Source organism: Lampetra planeri, unplaced genomic scaffold (genome assembly GCF_965212315.1).
Source record: "Lampetra planeri unplaced genomic scaffold, kcLamPlan1.2.h2 scaffold_1986, whole genome shotgun sequence".
Taxonomy (NCBI): domain Eukaryota; kingdom Metazoa; phylum Chordata; class Hyperoartia; order Petromyzontiformes; family Petromyzontidae; genus Lampetra; species Lampetra planeri.
Genome location: NW_027614740.1, coordinates 4,195 through 22,433, shown reverse-complemented (window position 1 = coordinate 22,433; position 18,239 = coordinate 4,195). Strand labels below are relative to the sequence as shown.

General features: G+C 47.6%; 1 protein-coding gene across 1 annotated transcript; it reads right to left on the bottom strand.

Annotated features, from left to right (window-relative positions):
- Nucleotides 1-6: 6 nt before the first annotated feature.
- LOC144740239 (nucleosome-remodeling factor subunit BPTF-like) lies at nucleotides 7-17,729 on the bottom strand (the record flags this gene model as incomplete). The annotated part of the gene is given in 29 exon segments (XM_078623112.1): nucleotides 7-621; nucleotides 924-1,115; nucleotides 2,260-2,324; nucleotides 2,653-2,828; nucleotides 3,020-3,405; nucleotides 3,687-3,772; nucleotides 4,983-5,229; nucleotides 5,880-6,003; nucleotides 6,103-6,253; nucleotides 6,328-6,456; nucleotides 6,839-6,963; nucleotides 7,283-8,756; nucleotides 9,409-9,544; nucleotides 9,960-10,089; nucleotides 10,175-10,306; nucleotides 10,591-10,943; nucleotides 11,171-11,256; nucleotides 11,619-11,807; nucleotides 11,897-12,047; nucleotides 12,234-12,289; nucleotides 13,209-13,429; nucleotides 15,308-15,552; nucleotides 15,555-15,686; nucleotides 15,689-15,790; nucleotides 15,792-15,815; nucleotides 15,817-15,891; nucleotides 15,893-16,137; nucleotides 17,212-17,408; nucleotides 17,410-17,729. Coding segments are annotated over 29 exon segments (6,564 nt in total), but the record flags the coding sequence as incomplete, so codon positions are not given.
- Between the last annotated feature and the right edge of the window lie 510 nt (nucleotides 17,730-18,239).

The window sequence follows — 18,239 nt, the reverse complement described above, 5'->3', positions numbered from 1 at the left end:
TGTGGCGCTGTGTTGCTGTTGCTGTTGTTGCTGTTGCTGCTGCTGGTCTCGGAGCTGCTGCATCCTCTGGAGCTGCTCCTGCACACTTGCTGGCGTCTGTATGGTCACCATGTTCTGGATTTGGTGCGTCTGGATCTGCCCTCCTGTCTGCTGGATCTGGATTGGAAGCTGCAGTTTGATCTGCTGTGGAACGGTCCCACCCTGCTGCTGGGCCTGCGCCTGGATCTGGGCTTGGATCTGAGCTGCGACATGGGGCGGCAGGGCGGACAGCAGTTGGACTGGCTGCTGGAGCCCTGGAACGGTGATGAGCTGATGTCTGATAGGTGACTGGACCTGAAGCTGAGGCTGAGCTTGAACTTGAGTTTGGGGCTGGGACTGGAACTGAACTTGGAGCTTGGCTTGAACCTGAAGCTGCTGCTGGACCTGCGCCGGTGGTTGTGACTGTACTTGAAACTGGGATTGGGCTGGAAGTGGACTTTGTAACTGTGACTGTGTTTGGACTTGAGGCTGCTGAAGGGAATGAGGTACAATCTGGTTCTGCTGCTGGAACTGGGTTTGAATCTGGGGCTGGAGCTGAGCGGGGCTCAGTGATGTGGACTGGGGGGGCTGCTGCTGCTGGGCCTGAGGTTGGGTCAGTGCTTGTGTTGGCAGTGGGGCGTGCACCTGGGACTGGTATTGCGGTTGGACCAGTGCATGGAGTTGGGCCTGCCTGGGGTCAGGACCTGGGACAGACTTTGGTTTGGGGACTGAAACTGCACCTGAGCTGGAGTCTGAACCTGGGTTTGGGGTGGCTGGGTCTGTGGTTGAAACTGAACTCTGATCTGCGGATGGAGGAGGGCTTGTGCTTGGCCCTGCAGATGAGGCTGAGTCTGAATGTTTGACATCTGTTGGACCTGGGGCTGGACCTGGATCTGCGCACAGACCTGGCCTGGAGGTTGAGTGTGGGCTTGGGACTGGTGTCGCGGCTGAGCGGGTCTCATTGTGGCCACGACAGACGAGACGGGCAGTCCTTGCATGTGGACCTGCACGGCAGGGACCGGCACTGCAGACACCTGCTGCATGGACACAATTGCAGTCTGCTGGACCTGTGATTGAGACGGCGGAGGGAGAGTCGCCTGAGGCAGACAGGAGACAGGTGAACGTGTGGACACGGGGGCGAAGGTGGAGGTGGACACGGTTGCCAGGACTGGGGGCTGAACAGGAAGGGTGGTCTGATGAGCTTGTTGAACCAGAGTCTGAGCTTGAGATGAAACCGGTTTCCAAACCTGTGGGTGCGCGACCCTGTGTTCTGTCAGAGCTGCAACATAAGGACAAAAGAAGTGATTAGACATTACAATCAGTTATTGAAAGGGATGTCACCATTATTGTTAAGGAAACAATCCACGATTTCCACTATTGTAAATGGAGGGGTTCATGTTTGTGAAAAAAAAATCTTTTTATAATCTCTCTTTAATTCCACCATTTCTTGGGTGCTGCAAATAAAAATAAAATTATGTTATTAAATTCGTAGTAATTAGTAAAATTACATTAAAAAATATTGTTATTAGCCAATTCCATCTCAGAGAAATATTTATAATATTTAGGTAATGAATGTATGAGTAAAATGAGTATAAAATAAGGAGTATAATAAAATACTCCTTATACATTAACCCATAAACTTTAATAAGTATTTTCAAGTTGCCAAAAACTGCCCATAACTGGAGCAAGCAGGAGATGACGAATGAACAAATTTGACAAAACAAGACCTTTTAAATAACTGAATAGGCAGTAAGGAAGACGCTGTGACATATTTGACAAATCAGAGATGTGAGCAGAGACGTTCTTGCAGCAGCTCCAGATCAGATCTCTGTCGTGCATCACAACATGCCGGCCATTTTTTACTGAACATTTTTTGTTTAACTGAAACAGCCACTGTCATCAAATACACACAGGATTTGACCTGTCATGATTTCCAGTCGAAAATCAAGTGACATGTAAAATACCAGTTTGTAGACTTCTCACGGTTAACCTACTGTGACATTCAGAATCGCGGTTAATCGCAAAGTTGGTTTATCCTGACAACCTGATATCATTGTTGTTATGGATGGATTTGTGTGTGTGTGTGTGTGTGTGTGTGTGTATGTGAGGTCCTTTACCTGGCACTGACGGTGTCGTGAAAGTGGCTGTGACTGGTGTGACGACAGCGCCGGCTGCAGCAGCTTGCAGAGGAACAGCAGGAGTGCTTTGGAACTGGGTTAGCGCTTTGGCTGGGGAGGGAACAGTGATCTGGTTGCACACCACGGCGATGACGGGAGCAGAGACGGGCGCGAGAGCCGGTGTTGGGACTGGCAGCGTTAAGGGGAGTGAGGCAGAAACAGGCGTTTGGGCAGAGCTAGCAGCAATCTGAGCCTTAAGTGAGACGGGGGTTAAAGCAGGAGCAGGGGCAGCAACGTGCACCTGGACAGGGGCGGATGGAAGCGTCGGGCTGAAGGTGTGTGTCTGCATGTGAGCTTGGGGGGCAGTTTGCTCGGCTACAGGCACGGATACTACAGGCTGGGGGAGCGTAGAGGGGGATGCGACTTCCAGGTTTGCTGGGACTGAGGACAATGCGGAAGATGAAACCAGCATCTGAGTCAAAGCCTGGGATGCAGCTTGTGCTTGAAGCTGTGATACCGCTGGAGCTGTTAGCTGCGTTAGCGTTGACGCCGTTAGCTGTGATATCGTTGAAGCCGTTTGCTGCGGTAGCGACGGAGCCGTTTGCTGCGGTAGCGACGGAGCTGTTTGCTGCGGTAGCGACGGAGCTGTTTGCTGCGGTAGCGACGGAGCTGTTTGGTGCGGTAGCGACGGAGCTGTTTGGTGCGGTACGACCGGAGCTGTTAGCTGCGGTACGACTGGAGCTGTTAGCTGCGGTACAGCCGGGAATGCTGAAGGGGCAGTCGTTGAAACTTGTGTTTGAAGCTGGGTGGCGACTTGTACTGGTGCAGGCACCGGCGTTGCAGCTTGTGTTTGTGCAGAGACTGAAGCAGGAGTGGGAACTGACGCTGGGGTCGACCCCAAGTTTGGCGTTGGCATCGAGGCCAACTGGAGCTGTTGTGAAGTGGGTAGGGGAGCCGTCATCTGGGTCTGGGCAAAGGCGGAGGAGGTCATCTGGACGTGGGCTCTGGCTTGAGGTGATATTTGGGTCTGCGGAGTCTGAGCTGCAGCCGGCGTTGTCGTAGCAGCAGCAGCAAGTGCTGAGGTTAGAACCGATGAAGATGGGGGCATAGGGGTGAAAAGGAAGCGCTGGACTTGACCGTTGGGCATCGCTGCCTGCATCAGCTGCTGACCAGGGCCAGGGATGACGGTTACACCCTGTGGGAGGATTTGCAACTGGCCCTGGGTCTGACCCTGACCCTGGATCACCACTGTCAGACCGGGATTTCCTCCCTGCAGAGTTGCAGAGAAAAGAAATCACACCGTTACTGAACCATATAAAGTTAATTGTTACTGTTACACTGGTAGAAGGCACCCTTCATATCTACAGTGCTACATTCTCTACGTCATGTATAACAATTGTTAATTATATAGGAACATAGCAATAATAAAAATGCTGCTCAAATCAAAGTAATATAAAGTAAACATGCAGATTGGTAAGCGCAGTTTCACTTTAAGAATTAAAGAGAGAAATTTCATATGAGCAGGATAGACAACCCGATCGTGGTCCTCACCTGTGCACCCTGCGTTAGCTGCATGAGTTGGGCCATTGTGAGTTTCACCTGACCCTGCTGGGGTCTGGTGGTTTGGGGGGAAGCACCTGAGGGTGCTGACGGAAGAGCACCTCCTGCTTTGGGAGCTTCAGCTGTCTGTACTGATGTAGAGCCCACTGCTCCGGCACCAGTGACAATTGTGGATCCAGGCTGACCGTTGTGGCTCAAAGCCCTCTGAGTTTGGCCTGGGAAAGAGTTGGATTAGAAAGGTGGAAGCCACTGAGGCTGAGTGCATTTCAGGCAGTGGGAAGTGATAATCAGGTCATTCACCTTGAACCAGCGCTGGACTTCTGCCCACAGAGGTAGATAAGGTTGATGTCTGGTTCACCGATGTTCCAGGCTGCTGGGACCAGTTCAATGATCAGTCATCCACATTTTACGCAAATATTTCAAGAGGAAGGCAAAATACCTGAGCTGCTGAGACAGAGTTGGAGGCTCGGAGGTTGATGTTGCCAGTCGTAGGATGTAACGTGCTGTATGTCCGGAGGTTTGCAGGAGGTCCAGACGGGAAAATGCTTGTGACCTTTTGCTGGCCTGAAGAGAATAACAATTATAAAAGGAGGAGGTAAATGTAAGTGAAACATACCAACAGGCTGTGACAATAATTACTTACTTCCAAAAATCTTTCATGTTTTGATGCTTTTATCTTTCATCTTTTCTTTTCCATGACAGTTGATCAATGCAGCAACAAAATTCTGATTCAAGATGAAGGTTCATGTCGTTGATTGTATTCAAGGGTTTCTCTATGTGTCTGGACTCAATCTCTTTCTCTCCCCCTTCTACATATCTCTGGCTCCCTCCTCTCGCTTTCTTTCACCTTTCAAACGGTCGAGGCAGGAGGCCGTCCACATGCAGCCTTGGATTTGCCTGAGGTTTCTGTTGTTGTAGGGATTCTGTCTGTCTCTGTCTCCAAAAGCTGCTCAGGTGAATGTTGGGTGTTATTGTTTGAAATGTCTGGTGAATTCACAACAGTAGCACAAATACATGTTGCCTAGTATTTCATAAATCTATGTGACGGTAAGTGACACTGAGTTCACAGAGCTGTCGTGTGTTAATAATGTAAAATAATTGGATGAACAGTATCAGATTGTATCATACTGAATCAGACCCTACTGAATCCAATCTAAAAACACGTTTATAAAACCGACGCCAAGTCATATTGTACCCACTATATCCAGATAGGTATCTAGATATTGGAGCGATGCACTGTAACAAAACAGTGGTAAATGGTTTGAGAGGATTCAAACTTTCGCTCACCAGAGCTCTGGTTGCTCTGACCCTGCTTGACCCAGGAAGCAAACGACTGGTGGAAGTTCTTGTCTTGCTGGAAGGAAACCGGAGAGCTCAGCTTGGAGGCCAGAACCATCTTGGTTCCTGATGTGACCTGACCGGTCCTCTGCCCCACAGGAGCCGGTGTACTGGGGGGAGAGCTGCTGCTGCTGCAGGTGGTTGGCGTTGAGGAATTTGTGGCAGGAGTACCCGGTCTCTGCTGCTCCAGACGTTTCTAGTCGCACCAATATAGGAAGGAATAAAGGTGAGTTACAGTTGTGTCAGACAGCCAAGTTCATACCTGGTGTATATAGTGGATGTATTTATATTTCTGGATATTAGGTTATTGTATTATTTGTTATTATAAATTGTATTTACCTTATTTAGATGTGTATTTTAATCATAGTTTTTATATTAATAAATTTTTTGTACTTTGAACATTTCAGCAAATGTTTTTTGTTTCTTTTTTTATTTCTCTCCTTTTCTTACTTGACTGGAACTGTCGGAACAAAGGATTCTGATTAGTTCCACTTTGATCACAAGGCAGGTCAGAAAAAATATTTTCCATGATATTCCACATAGAGCTACACACTAGCAACATTCCCATTGACAACAAACCAGTGTGTGTACGAGTCTTTGAAATGTAACAGAAGACCTAAAACACAGTTAATACACTGTTGATGCACTGTTGATGCTATCTTGGATTCTGAACTGAGTTACAAGTCAATCATAGTGCGTTCCCGAGGTGTTGTCTGAGGTTGTTTTCCCTCCTTACCTCGGATATCATTCATTCCATATCCAGTGTCCTGTCCACTGCTCAGAAAACGATTTCAGACAATAGTTGGAATGCCCTGTTCCCATCACTGCAGTATGCTGTTCTCTCACCTGCTGAGCTGCCAGCCGTGCCTGTTTCAGCTGATTCTCCAGATGGGCCTTGACCTCCTCTGCCGTCCTCAGGTTACCGCTGGTCTTGGAGGAATCGACTCCTTGCGACTTCTCCCTCTCCAATCTGTGATAAGCAAGCGGAAATAAAGACGACTCCATCAGGAGAACTGATTCCCATGGAATGAATCAGTCTGTCTTTGGCTTCATATGCCGGTCTTAGAACCTTTCAGCGAAGGCTCGGATCTCCCACAGCTCCAGATCCTCTTCAGGGACCCACGTCTCCACGGCAACAGGCCCAGTCAGCTTAGCCGGCTCCTGTTTTTTGGGCCGCAGGGCACTGGATCGTAGGCCTTTCCTCTGGGGGGTCGGAGTTTCTACTCGTAGGAAGAGACAAACGATTGCTTCATTTTTCTAACAGACGCGTACAGTTTCTAGAAACACTTGTTACCTTTGGGAGTGTCTCTGTTCCCGAGAGGACAGATGATCTTCCTGATGCAGTACTCCGAGCGGATGCCATAAGGCCCCACGTCTCTGCGTTTTATGATCTCTGTTGTGGTGATGTCTGTGTCTGTGGTTTCTGTGGAGAGAATCAAAACATTTCCCATAAAATAATAAAATTTGATTATTACTAAATTAATGAGAATAATATTAATCATTAATATTCATAACATTAATCATGTCTTATAATGTTATTTATGAGGTGTTCCTTCTGGTGATTCACTATTTACTGAGGAAATGTGAAGAAAATGACTCAAACCAAATAGAAAAAAAATACAAAATAAAACTAAAAACAGATAAAACGATTCAATAGGAACTTTATTCATCCCAAGGAAATTCACATTCTAGTCTAAAATACAATAATAAAAACATTCAATTTTACTAATATATTTGAACTATATTACTATTACTAGTGATTTTATAGCATCTTACAGGTGAAGAAGGGTTTTGAAGATGCGCACCTTTGCGAGTCGTCCCGACAGCGGCGGAGGGCTTCACGGCCATGTCGTCCCACCTCAGACACGCCCACAGCAGCCTGAGCATGAGGCTGACCCCCGCCAGCGACCGCACAGTCTGTAGACGGTATCTGCACGAAAAACATCACCTGCTTCATACAAGGCAAATTGTTTTTGTACCACTGTGTCCATTTCTGGACTGTTTTATATGTTGTCGATGGGAATGTTGTTAGGGTGGAGTTGTATGTGCAATACCACGCAATGTGCTATTTCATCCAGAGTTATGACCCCCGATGCAATTCGAACAAACCATAAAAGCTCAGGAAGATAAAACCATATTTGATCCCGGTATGTCTAATGAGTATGAATAAGAAAAAACAATATTGCCCCAAATATTTGAGAAGCTTCTGTGTGAGTCAACATAAATAAATAAACGGTGCAGATGCTAACCTCCAGGTGATGCCAAATGTGGGCCGAGGGGAGGGGTAGGGCCAGATGTCCAGGGCAGGTTTGGCGTTGTAGTTAAAGATGGGCACCTCTCGGATGGCAGCTCTTCTCGCCAGCCTCTTCAGGTCGTCGTTGGGCAGAATGAAGATGCTCTTCTTGCTGCTCTTTGTGACAAACTTGCGGTAGGACGGCAGAGCTGTGCCCGACCGCACTTTCTTAGATTTAGAGAACCTGAGCAGGCTGACTCGGTCTCTGGTGGTGTATTCTTTGCTTATCGTCATGGAGCCGCTTGTTGGCTTTACATCACTGGCAGGTTTGGTCTTCAGGGGGACAGGTGCACTCGTCTTGTTTGTGGAAGCAGCAATGCAGGAGGCTGCGTTAGCACCAGGTTTATTAGTGCTCCCGGACACGTCAGGGTCTTTGCGAGAGTCTGTTGTGTTGCTGTTGGTGACGGCGTCTTGCATGGAAGTCTTCCAGTTGCTACTACTGCAAATGTCATTCGTAGCAGATAGACTTGAAGACGAGAGCTTAGCGGGCACCACTCCTTCGCCCTGATTGTTATTGCTGGCAGCACTGAGGGAGTCTCCTCTCTCAGACACGTGGTTCTCGAGCTTTGGGATCTTCAGGGGTGGTGGACCGTCCACACCCTCATTTCTGGAGACGTTTCCGTTCATCAGAGACACAACAGGCTCTTTGACTTCACTTTCTTCTTGACTGCCAGGCTCTGTTAGAGCGGTTTGTCCATTCACCTGAGCAGGGCTGGCGTTGCTTTGCATGTTCACCAAGTCATTTTGACCACTGCTTTGCTCCACCACCTCGTACCCACGTTTTTTTGCATTTTCCAGCGCTGCCTCTGGTTTCGGCGTTATCTCTTTACTCTCCGTTGGTTCCGACACGTAGTTTGTTTCACTGTTGAGCCCTAAGGAGCCCCCGTTCACCTCCCCGCCGTTCCCCTGGACATCTCGCACCTCTGTCTGCTTACTGTGCGTGCTGGGTGTTGCGGCGTTTACTGTAACGTTTGTCTTCACGTCAGTCTCTTCCTGGTCGAAGTTGAGCCTTTTAACTATGCTGTCTTTGACGTGTTGACCCTCGTTCTTTTCCTCTTCTTTAACGGTCGGGGTCACAGCTGGTGGCAGCTGTTTAGCTAACGTCGAACCTTCAGTCTTGACCCCACAAGCAGACTTTGGGCCGGACATTTTTGACTGGAGGGCAGCTTGTCGCATCCGCTCCAGTCTCTGCTTCTCCTCCAAGGTGAACTGCTTCACCCGCCGCTCCAGGAGCCCGTCTAATTTGGAGGGTTTCACCTTCTTCTTGTAAGCTGTTCGCAGCTGGAAGCCTTCGCTGACATTCACAACATCGTAAAAAATCTTGGGCGCTGTGATAGATTCCTCCTCCTTCGGCTGCTCAACTCTCTGGGTCAGCTCCTCCTGTACCGGCTGCGAAGGCAGCGAGGAAGAATCTTTGTTGTCGTTTTCCTCTGAGAATGTATTCAATGGATGATGGGAGGAAACCAGGAAGGAGAGCAGTTATCAGCACTATGTCATGTTCTAGTGGCACTGCATGAGTGTGCTCACAAACAGCATTTGGCGTGGAACGGTTCACAAAATCCACAGTTCGGTTCCTATCAGGGTTTTCAGTTCAGTTCATGTTGGTGTTTCTCTGCAAGAACGTGTCATATGCCCATGCTTCAATGTTCATGCTCTGAACTGAACCATGACGAGTGAACCGAATGGGACGGATTCTTTTCATGAACCGTTCTATCCCAAGCCAGAATTTAAGAGGCAGTTAGACATTCACCTTTTGGTGCACATGAAGAAGAGGCTTCTGGGCAGAGGTGAGCCTCCATACTTTCTCTCTTCTGCTCTTCATTCTCACACAGCTCCTCCACTGCCGTCTGGGGTTCTTCCCTCGATGTCCGTCCCTCCTCTGACAGAGCGCCCTGAGCTTCTGCTGCTTTGTCCTCATCTGCTTTGTCCTGACAAATCTGCTTCTCAGCCTCCATCACTTTCTTCTGTTTGCCAGCCACTGTATTTTCCTTTCGAACTTTACCTGCTTGGACAACAAAGTGGCATATGAGCTAAGACCAGCAACAAATCCACTGAAGAGACTCACATTGGCTCAGCACTCACCCTCCAGTTCTTTACGGTAGTTTACATTTGTGTTTCCTGGCAGCCTTGGCACAAAACGTGGTACATGAGTCTTACTGACCCAGCTCCAACCACCATACCCAGTCACTCGGTACTCCTCCCCCTTCTGCTTCCACACCTGAACACAAACAGCTGACGCTGGTCAACGGCTCAGACTTAAAACAACAATATATGTGGAAGTTGCCAGAAGACATTTTGACACATTAAAAGCACTGGCAGGTAACACAACCTTTGGAATTTCCTTTTCTACACACTTGTAATACCAGTGCACCACTAATAATGCCCACAGAATACGATACAATATGACACTTCTTCTTCCCGGTCCTGAAATAAATAAATTTGAATAGTTTGTTTTAATTTTACATGGTCATTTATGCATTTAATTATCATTGTTATTATGGGTGTTCTTTGATCATTATCAGTCTTATTCATGTTTTTATCATTGTATTATGCGATGTATTCCTCTTGATATTATCAGATTCTTACTATGAACTTTGCAGCAGCAGTGGGTAAAAGGTAAACCGTTGTTTCACCTGGTGTTTGATGGGGATGGTGTATTTCACCCATGTGGCCTGCTGCAGTGTCTCCTCGTCCTCCAGTTTCTTTTCGCGTTTCTTCACCTTCTCCTTATCCTCGCGCTCCATGGAGGTCATGCGATGCATCCTGGAGCGAAAACATTAAACAAGGATGTGTGGTTTTGACAAGATATACACAACTCCTGTTCCAGCAGTTGCTGATTTTCCTTCACCTCGTGTGTCCAAGGGAATCTTTCCAAACAGGCAGCATGACCACTGGTTTGATGGCACACTCCAGAATGGCCAGAGCCAGAGCGAACTCCCGAGCTTTGCTGCACATCTGCACTGCTTTGTTCCAGTTAGTTCTGAGAAAGAAAAAAAAACATTCACACAAACTGTATCTGAGGACAGAAAAGAAATGCACCATTCATCCAGACTTCTTCAGCATTTGAGAAAATCTACATGTAATCACCAGTCAGCCTAGCATATTAACATGGATGTATCCATGACTTCAGCCTGATTTATGCTTCAGCGTTAATTCTCTGCTTTACAATTGTAACTATTTTTATGCTCAGGGTGTAAAAAACAGAAAGGCTTAGTAAAATAATGGATTATTTCAGCTCTTGAGGTTCCCTGCAGCCTGACGTACCTGTGAGACGCCCAGTTCGGGTGCATGAAGGGAGCAGGGACATTTGTCTCCAGGTGGATGATGGTGAGGCGCAGCGTGGACACAGTCAGACTGCGGGATCCGTGGATGGAGCCGTTCCACTTGAACTCGGACGCAGTGGTCAGGCTGAACTTGTGCGAGAGGTGGCGTCTCTTGTCATGGTCCTCCCGGTGCTGGTGCTTGTTGAGGGCCAGGACGTTGGTGCTGTACTGGTTGTGGTAGACCCTGTATTTTCCCTCCTGACCCAATTTGAACAGGTTGTTCAGATTCACCTCCAGGTCCCTTTTGAAGAAGCTGAGACGTGACGAATCTCCATCAAAGCGCACGGGAGACGACTGAAACGTATATAAGGAGACATTCAGCTATATGACCAGTGAGATGCTGGTTCAGTATAAGACCCACGTCAAATGCACAATATCGATGTAAAACATATGCATGACATCACAGCAAACATGGAACGTGTTCCGTGCAGGATCAGTTACATTTGTCGCAAGAGTTTTGTAGAAATTTAAAAACAATGGACGTAAAAATGTCTTTTTGGATTGTTTCGGATGTTTCTCACCTCTTTGCTGCCTCTGGATGCTGGGTCGGTATATTCCCGGGCGTCTGCAGTCACTCTGTCGTTCCTGAGCCGGTTGTTGTACTCGTCTGTCATTCAGAACATGGTGACACTTTTCAGTGCACTGAAACACTGCAGCAATTAAACTGTCAAAACAGCTTTATGATATTTTTCTTTAGGTGTAATGTGATTGTATTGAGTTGGTTTATAATATTGGCCCATATTAATGGGAGGCCTTTGAATTACAATTGTATAGTGGCAGAACTTGGGATATTCACAATTATCGCACTGTTCCCAAAAACAGAAATAACTGAATATTGTATCGTCCTGAGTGTATTTCGGTGTTTTTTCTCTCTTCATGCTCACCTGTTGCGTCCTGGCTGGTGAAAGAGGACTGAGAGGACCGATCGCCCAGGTCGGGGCTGCTCAGGTCTCATGAGGCCACCGTCACCAGACATGCAGCCGCTCACGCCGCTGCTGCCACCTTCAGATACACGGCCATTGCTGCCTTCAGACAAGAGGCCGCTGGCACCGCCAGCTGCTTCAGGCTCCGATGACTGTGGCAGCTGATCAAGGCTTTGCGCTGGCGTGTCCACCGGGGCAGGGTTTTCTCTGGCAGACTCACCTTTTGTGTCATCATCTTAAACAGCATAGGAGCGACAGAATTAGTGACGCAAACAGACGCACATGGACCTCCCGCAGCGGAGGATGGATACATACTCCGAGTACCTGTCTCCTGCTTTGACTCCATGTCCTCCGGGACAGGATGCATTTGTGGCTTTGACTCAGGGAGTTCGGCTTCAGGCACAGCCGGGTTCTGAGTGGCTGAGCTGGAGCTGGGATCAGGCTGGCTCTCGTGGGGCCACGGGAGGAGCGAGAGCTGCAGAGGTGTGATGGACAAGTGACACAGAAGATCAGCTGAGATCAGCAAGTGACACAGAGTGGCTGTGATTCTGCTGCTTTTACCTGAGGAGCACCTGTCCTCTTTGGGTTCAGTGTCTGTGTGATGGCCACTGTCAAGCGGCGATCTAGCAGCATCATCTGGAATTTCTGTTTCCTCCTGTGCCTGCCTCCTCGCTTCCTGTTCCTCCCTCCTGACCTTCATACGCTCGGTGATCACCTCTGCAGAGAAGAAACAAACGCCAGTCAACATTCCGTTTTTCTATTATTTTAATTTGTTTTAATTTTATTCTAAATTGATACTGATTTCCTTGTCAACGATGTACATATATATCTTTATATTCTATCATATTTTTCTGTATACTGTATGGTTATAATATTATAGATTTTTACTACCTCCACTGTGTTAAAGAGAGCCACTATTTTACCTATGTATAATGACAAAATAGATTGATGTTTTGTTTGTCCATTTGTTTCTTTAGGTTATTAATTAATTTGTTAGCTTGTCATGAAAACGACTGGTTGCCCAAAGGAAAAGGTATTTTTCACTAAAAGAAAAAATATCAAGTTCATATTTGAAACGAGCTGAAGAGCAGGGACCTGTAGGAACGCTAATAAACACAAAACCTCCTGGACAAAAGAGGAATGGGCTTTCATTGGGTACAAATAAAAAAAAAATAGCAATAACCATAAATCAACAACCTGTGAAACTGAAACGTCTGTTTTCTTCTCTAAACTCGCCATCTCCCTGCTGGAGGAAGGTCGAGGGACAAAACTGTATGCGAGAACAGGAAACAGGAACAAATGGCTTCGCAAACATGCCAGCATCAGGATGCTGCTTCCTGCAGAGCACAACTCACACTGTGCATCTCACACTAAAGTTTGTTCATCTTGAAATCAACAGTCCACCTTCACAAACTGACTGAAATCAAAGTTTCACATGTCTGAAATCGGTTTCGCTCATTTCATGATGGACAAACTCATTGTGGAATGGAATCCTGTTCTTAATGGAAAGCTGCCGGACAAACACGCAGCCTGATGAATAAATGATCGGCGTCAGGCCAATGAACCCTCTCATCCTTCATTCAAGGCATGTTCTCTCAAATTCATTCAGGACAAAGATGTAATGTGCGTCGCATACCGTTGGCAGCGGTGAGGTAGGCTTTATTGTTTCCTCGCGCTTTGCTGGTCAGGTCCTCTGTGACGTCCATGTGAGCGTCTACTTCCTCTTTCATCTCATCCAAAGTGGCACAGAGGTCCATCTCCCAGTAGTCCTTGTCCAGGCACTGCAGCAGCTCCTCCAGCTGGATCTTGGTGCTGTAGTACCAGATCATCTTCTTCTCGTGCTCCCCATCCTCCTCACTGGGAAAGAGTCAACCACTGACATTACAGCATGTTCAAGACAGACGACTTCTACCGACAAATGTTAAAAGGTCTGTGTACACCACTGCAACGAGACAACAGAAAACACTGCCAACACTAAATGTGTTCAGTTGTTCGAAGTCGTAGCTGGCGGTGGTGGAATTCCCAGGTGTTTTTGTTCCAATGTCATCACAACCTAGTCGGCCACAAAATAAATCTGTTGCTAGCTAACAGACAACATTTTGCATGGTATTCCACGTACAACGACAACGTAACAACATTCCTACTGAAGACAAATCAATCAGCTGTGGGTGTACGAGTCATTGCAATGGAACAAAAGACCAAAGTGACACAAAAACAGTCAAAACAGTTTATACTGACAGATAATACTGTGCTACTCACGCCATCTTGGATTCTGAACTCTGTTACAAATCAGATCAGAGCTAAGTAGGGTGTTTGTAACTTCCTGTCCGCAGCTAATACGACTTCAAAAAAGCACTTACACACAGGTCTTTACTGCAACTTGTCAGCTCAGAGCTCTTTAAAATGCTTGGTAATATGATCGAGGGTGAAAGTGTAAATATCAACAAGGGTTCACTGAGGGCGGGATACAACATGCCTGGTTCACCTGTGGTGGGAACTGTGAAAACTAAAATCCAACAACACAGACTGATACACACAGTCCGGTGTCATCGTACAGTCTTATAACACTGCTCATCCACTCTACATGGCTTATTAAAATACTCAGTGTAAAAATATTCACACTGAGGTCTGCAGCATTTTTTAATCCAAAGAAATGTCAGTGGGCAGTTTTATCTGTTCTGATTGTGTCTCAAATCTAACCTGCTCCAGCAGTTGCCAGGGCAACATATTGTATCCCCCAGTTTGTACAGGTAGTAGTATTCTTTCATGCATTGTTGCTACCTAAACTGAGATTGTATCTCTCTGTCCAATAAAAAACTGCTCATCAGTCTGGAGGGACAGTCAATCAGCTGACAACTCGATCTGGGTCCAGTCTTTGTTCTTCTGTTTGTTACGAAATGTCTGGACACAGCACCACGAGCATAATGAGCAGATCGGTTCCTGATGGGAGATGTCCTCCTGCAGTATTTGTAATCATAGTAGAAATGTCTACATGCTGGGACAGTTTGTGGTACATACCCAACATCTGGTGGCAGGACGCACTAGGCAAACTCAACATGTGGGTCAGCACCATTCCAACAATGATACACTGCACTGTGATTAACGTGTGTTTTGTCTTCCTTATCCCGATAATATGTCTGTCGCTTTGCGACTAAATCGACCTCCCCCAGATCCTGCAGACTGCAACAACTGTGATTGAACTGTTTGTGTCACGTGACTTTGCCAGCTCTCTGAGCGTCATTTTTGTGTTTGCTGAGAAAATAGAGGCACTTTCTGACAAGGAAATTGAGCAGAATATTATGGCGATCTTTTGGAGTTGCTGCAGTAACAAGATCCGCTCATTTTCACTTGCTTCACTCCTCTATCATAAGTAAACAACGAAAAACACAGATACCCCGGAAAAGGCTAATAACAGTACTCAACGAACTCAACTCAGTTTGAGAGTGATGGAAGTATTGACTTGGATTGTTTTTTACATAAACTCATTCAATTTTCCCCTACTCTCACAGTAGCAACTGTCAACGGGTGAATGTCAGGGAAAAACCCTGGAAGTGGGAGGTAGCTGAGAACCCACACATACACAGGGAGAGCATGAGAACTCAACATTGAAAACATCACCAATCCAGAATTGATCCAGGGACCTTCTCTCTATGAAGCAAGAATGCTAACCACTAGACCACCATTTCCTCTGTACATGCATTGAAACGAGTAAAGCCAGCAAGAGCCCTAACTTACACAATAATCCTTCTGTTAAGGAACCAGTATTTCCTCTGGTGGCGGTCGTATCCAATTGGCTCCTGGCGGATGTAGGGTCTGTTCTTCTGCGCCTCAGACACGCAGTCTGTGACACCAGGCACCTTGTGTGCCACGCAAATCTCACACTGCCACTCATCCTCGGGAACCTCCTGTAAAGGTGGTTTCACACACTCCAAATGGTAAACTGCTGAGCAGGTCTCACAGCACAGCAGATCACCTAGGCGGGGTGACACACACGGCAGTGGTCGTCATACTGCATAACGCCATCAGACATCAGCTCTTCTCGAGCGAGGTTGGTGGTGAGAAACTGGTTCACCAAGAACTGCAGCACCTTTATTTTTACTTTCCAGGGGGCCATACGGGATACTCATCCACCTCCAGGTGCGGCAGCACGTGCTGGTACTCTCTGTCACTTTCACAATATGCTCGCAACACCTCCGGCCAAGTCATGCCATCAATAAAAGTAAAGAGTGGAGTTGACACTGTCCCTTGAGATCGGCAGGGCCAAAGGTTGTGTTGGAGGAATCTTCCTCACGTAGAATGGCCTTCAACAGGGAAATGTGGGGTCTCTGCGATTAAAGTGCATTGCTCCTGACCGACCAGCGCGGCACAGAAGTCCTCAAAGCGGAAGCGGGAGAGACGCAGCACTGTGCTAAAGTTCCTTAACACCTCGTATATGGAGGTGGCGTTGAGCAGTTCTTCATTAGGCACCAGGAGGTCCTCAGAGGTCTTGGGCAGCTCAAGAGAGGGAATGTTCTTCTCCTCCAGGATGGGGGTGCGAGGTCGGGGAGCCCGCCGCCGTTTCTTTCCTGCGGGACAAACAGTGGTGTTAGCAAACTGTTCAATCCAGACAAACTAGCAAATAGAGGAAATAGTGATTAATGATTTATATTAGCAGCTGTAGTTATACGGTCACTGTGAAAGAAATATTGGCACAATCTGTTTCCTAGTTTTTAGCAATAACACATTTGTTTCCAATTTCACCCAGACTTTGTGAAGAGACAAACATTCAGTTCATAAGTTCAAAAATTTAGCTTTCTGTTGCTTTTACAAGACCCTCCCCAATTGTAGACGGTGTGTATTTAGAACCATAATATGAGATCTTAATTTCAAGTGTAGTTTCAGACGAAGTTAGTCAGAATGCTAATTGAGCTGAGGCGCCGGAAACACAGGCCAGTGTCGTTCTCAGCTACCTGTATGTCGAGTAATACTCTGTCCTACTGTTTGCAAATGTTATTTCACATATATTTACCAGTATAGTTAGAAATGACACAGTAAACGCACACAACCTGTCTTTGTTTGCAGTAGTTTGGAGCGACGAATTACAGAGAACTCAAACTACACATAGCAAAGTGACAGAAAAGTTAGCCTAGCCAGTTACGTGGCTAAATAAGTTCATCCACTTTAACAATAATGGCATGTCGAAAGATGATTACTCACATGGGCAGTGTGGTGTGTGGGAAATAAAGTGTTACAGCTCTTGTCAAACACGGTCTGTTGACAATGGCAGACATCAGGCTACAGGAGCTAACAGTGCTGCTTGCTAACGTTAGCACATTAGCAGCTAGGTTATGGTCTTATGCAAGAAATACTGTTTGGAGCTTTTGGCAATTGATCTTTTTCATTACATACGTGTGTGGTCTAGCGGTTTGGGATTAAAACTGTGTTTCGCGATACGCTGACAGACTGATGGCAGCCAGGTCAGACTGCATCCACCTGCCGTATCGTATCGTTGGAACTGCGGCCTGCGATCAACACCGTGTGCATACTCCATTTTGAACAATAACCTTCTTGTTTTTGCACTTGTTCAAAACATCCAGTAGCACAGAAGCCTGCTGTTTTTCCAGCCCACATTGTGGGTGCAGGTCGAGCCGTTCAATTACCAGGGGTGCTGGCGTGTGTGCTGTGACTCCGAAAGCTGCTCTCTGAGCAGCAGCTGGCATCCTCCTCATCCCTCCTCGTCCTCAGCCGCCCATCCTCCTCCAGGCAGTCCGACTCCTCTCGGCGGGCCTCGTCCTCCTCGGACGGAGCTTCCTCCTCAACACACTCGTCCTCCTCGGACTTGAAGCTGACAGCGTCCGTCGTCCTCGTCGCTCTCATGGTCGTCGTAAACCACCGTTTTGGGCACAGCCGACCGCCTTCCTCCGCGTCCCCCTCTGCCTCCCCTGCCTGCTCCGCCGCCACCTCTCCCCCGTCCTCTGCCTCGCGTAGAACCGACCGATCCCCGCTTCCTTTTTCTGCCCGGCTTGGTGGGTTCCCGCACGGGGCTCTCGACGTCCTCATCCCCGCTGTCTCTTGTCCGGGCCTTCAGGTTCCTCTCCGGTCGCAAGCCCCGGACCGCGGCAGGGGACGGCTCCTCGGCTGGTAGCGGTTTGGGCGGCCTGCCTCTTTTCCCTCTCATCATGAGCGAAAATCTATTATTTGTTACAATCCCAGTGTTTGCGTTCACTTAGCCGACGCAGACGCGAGTGAACGCGGCACCGCCACGCAGCTGCGACGCTGGGGACTCGCACGGTGTGGTCACCCCGGCGGAGCCCCCGAGTGTTTTCGGTTAGGAAAGCTCAGAATGTTAGCCCGGCGTCCCGTTCGGGTTCGCCTGCTGCCGCCATCTTTCTTTCTGCCTCTGTGGCTGAGCAAACAGCAGCAGGCCCTCGCGCGGGTCACGTGCTTCCTCCGTGCAGCACCGTGGCAACCAGAACCGAAACACCCGTTTCAATGTCGACGGTTCCAACTCCGAATCCCTCTGTCGACTCATGCTCACAGTGGCAAACTATTACAAAAGAAAGAAAGAAAAGTTTACAAACTGCTGCTGCAGATTGCCAAACACCAAATTATATTATGCTAACTGCCCATCCTCTCAAGGGATCAGTAAAGTAACTCTTATGTTATATGGTCTAGATATTATGTTACA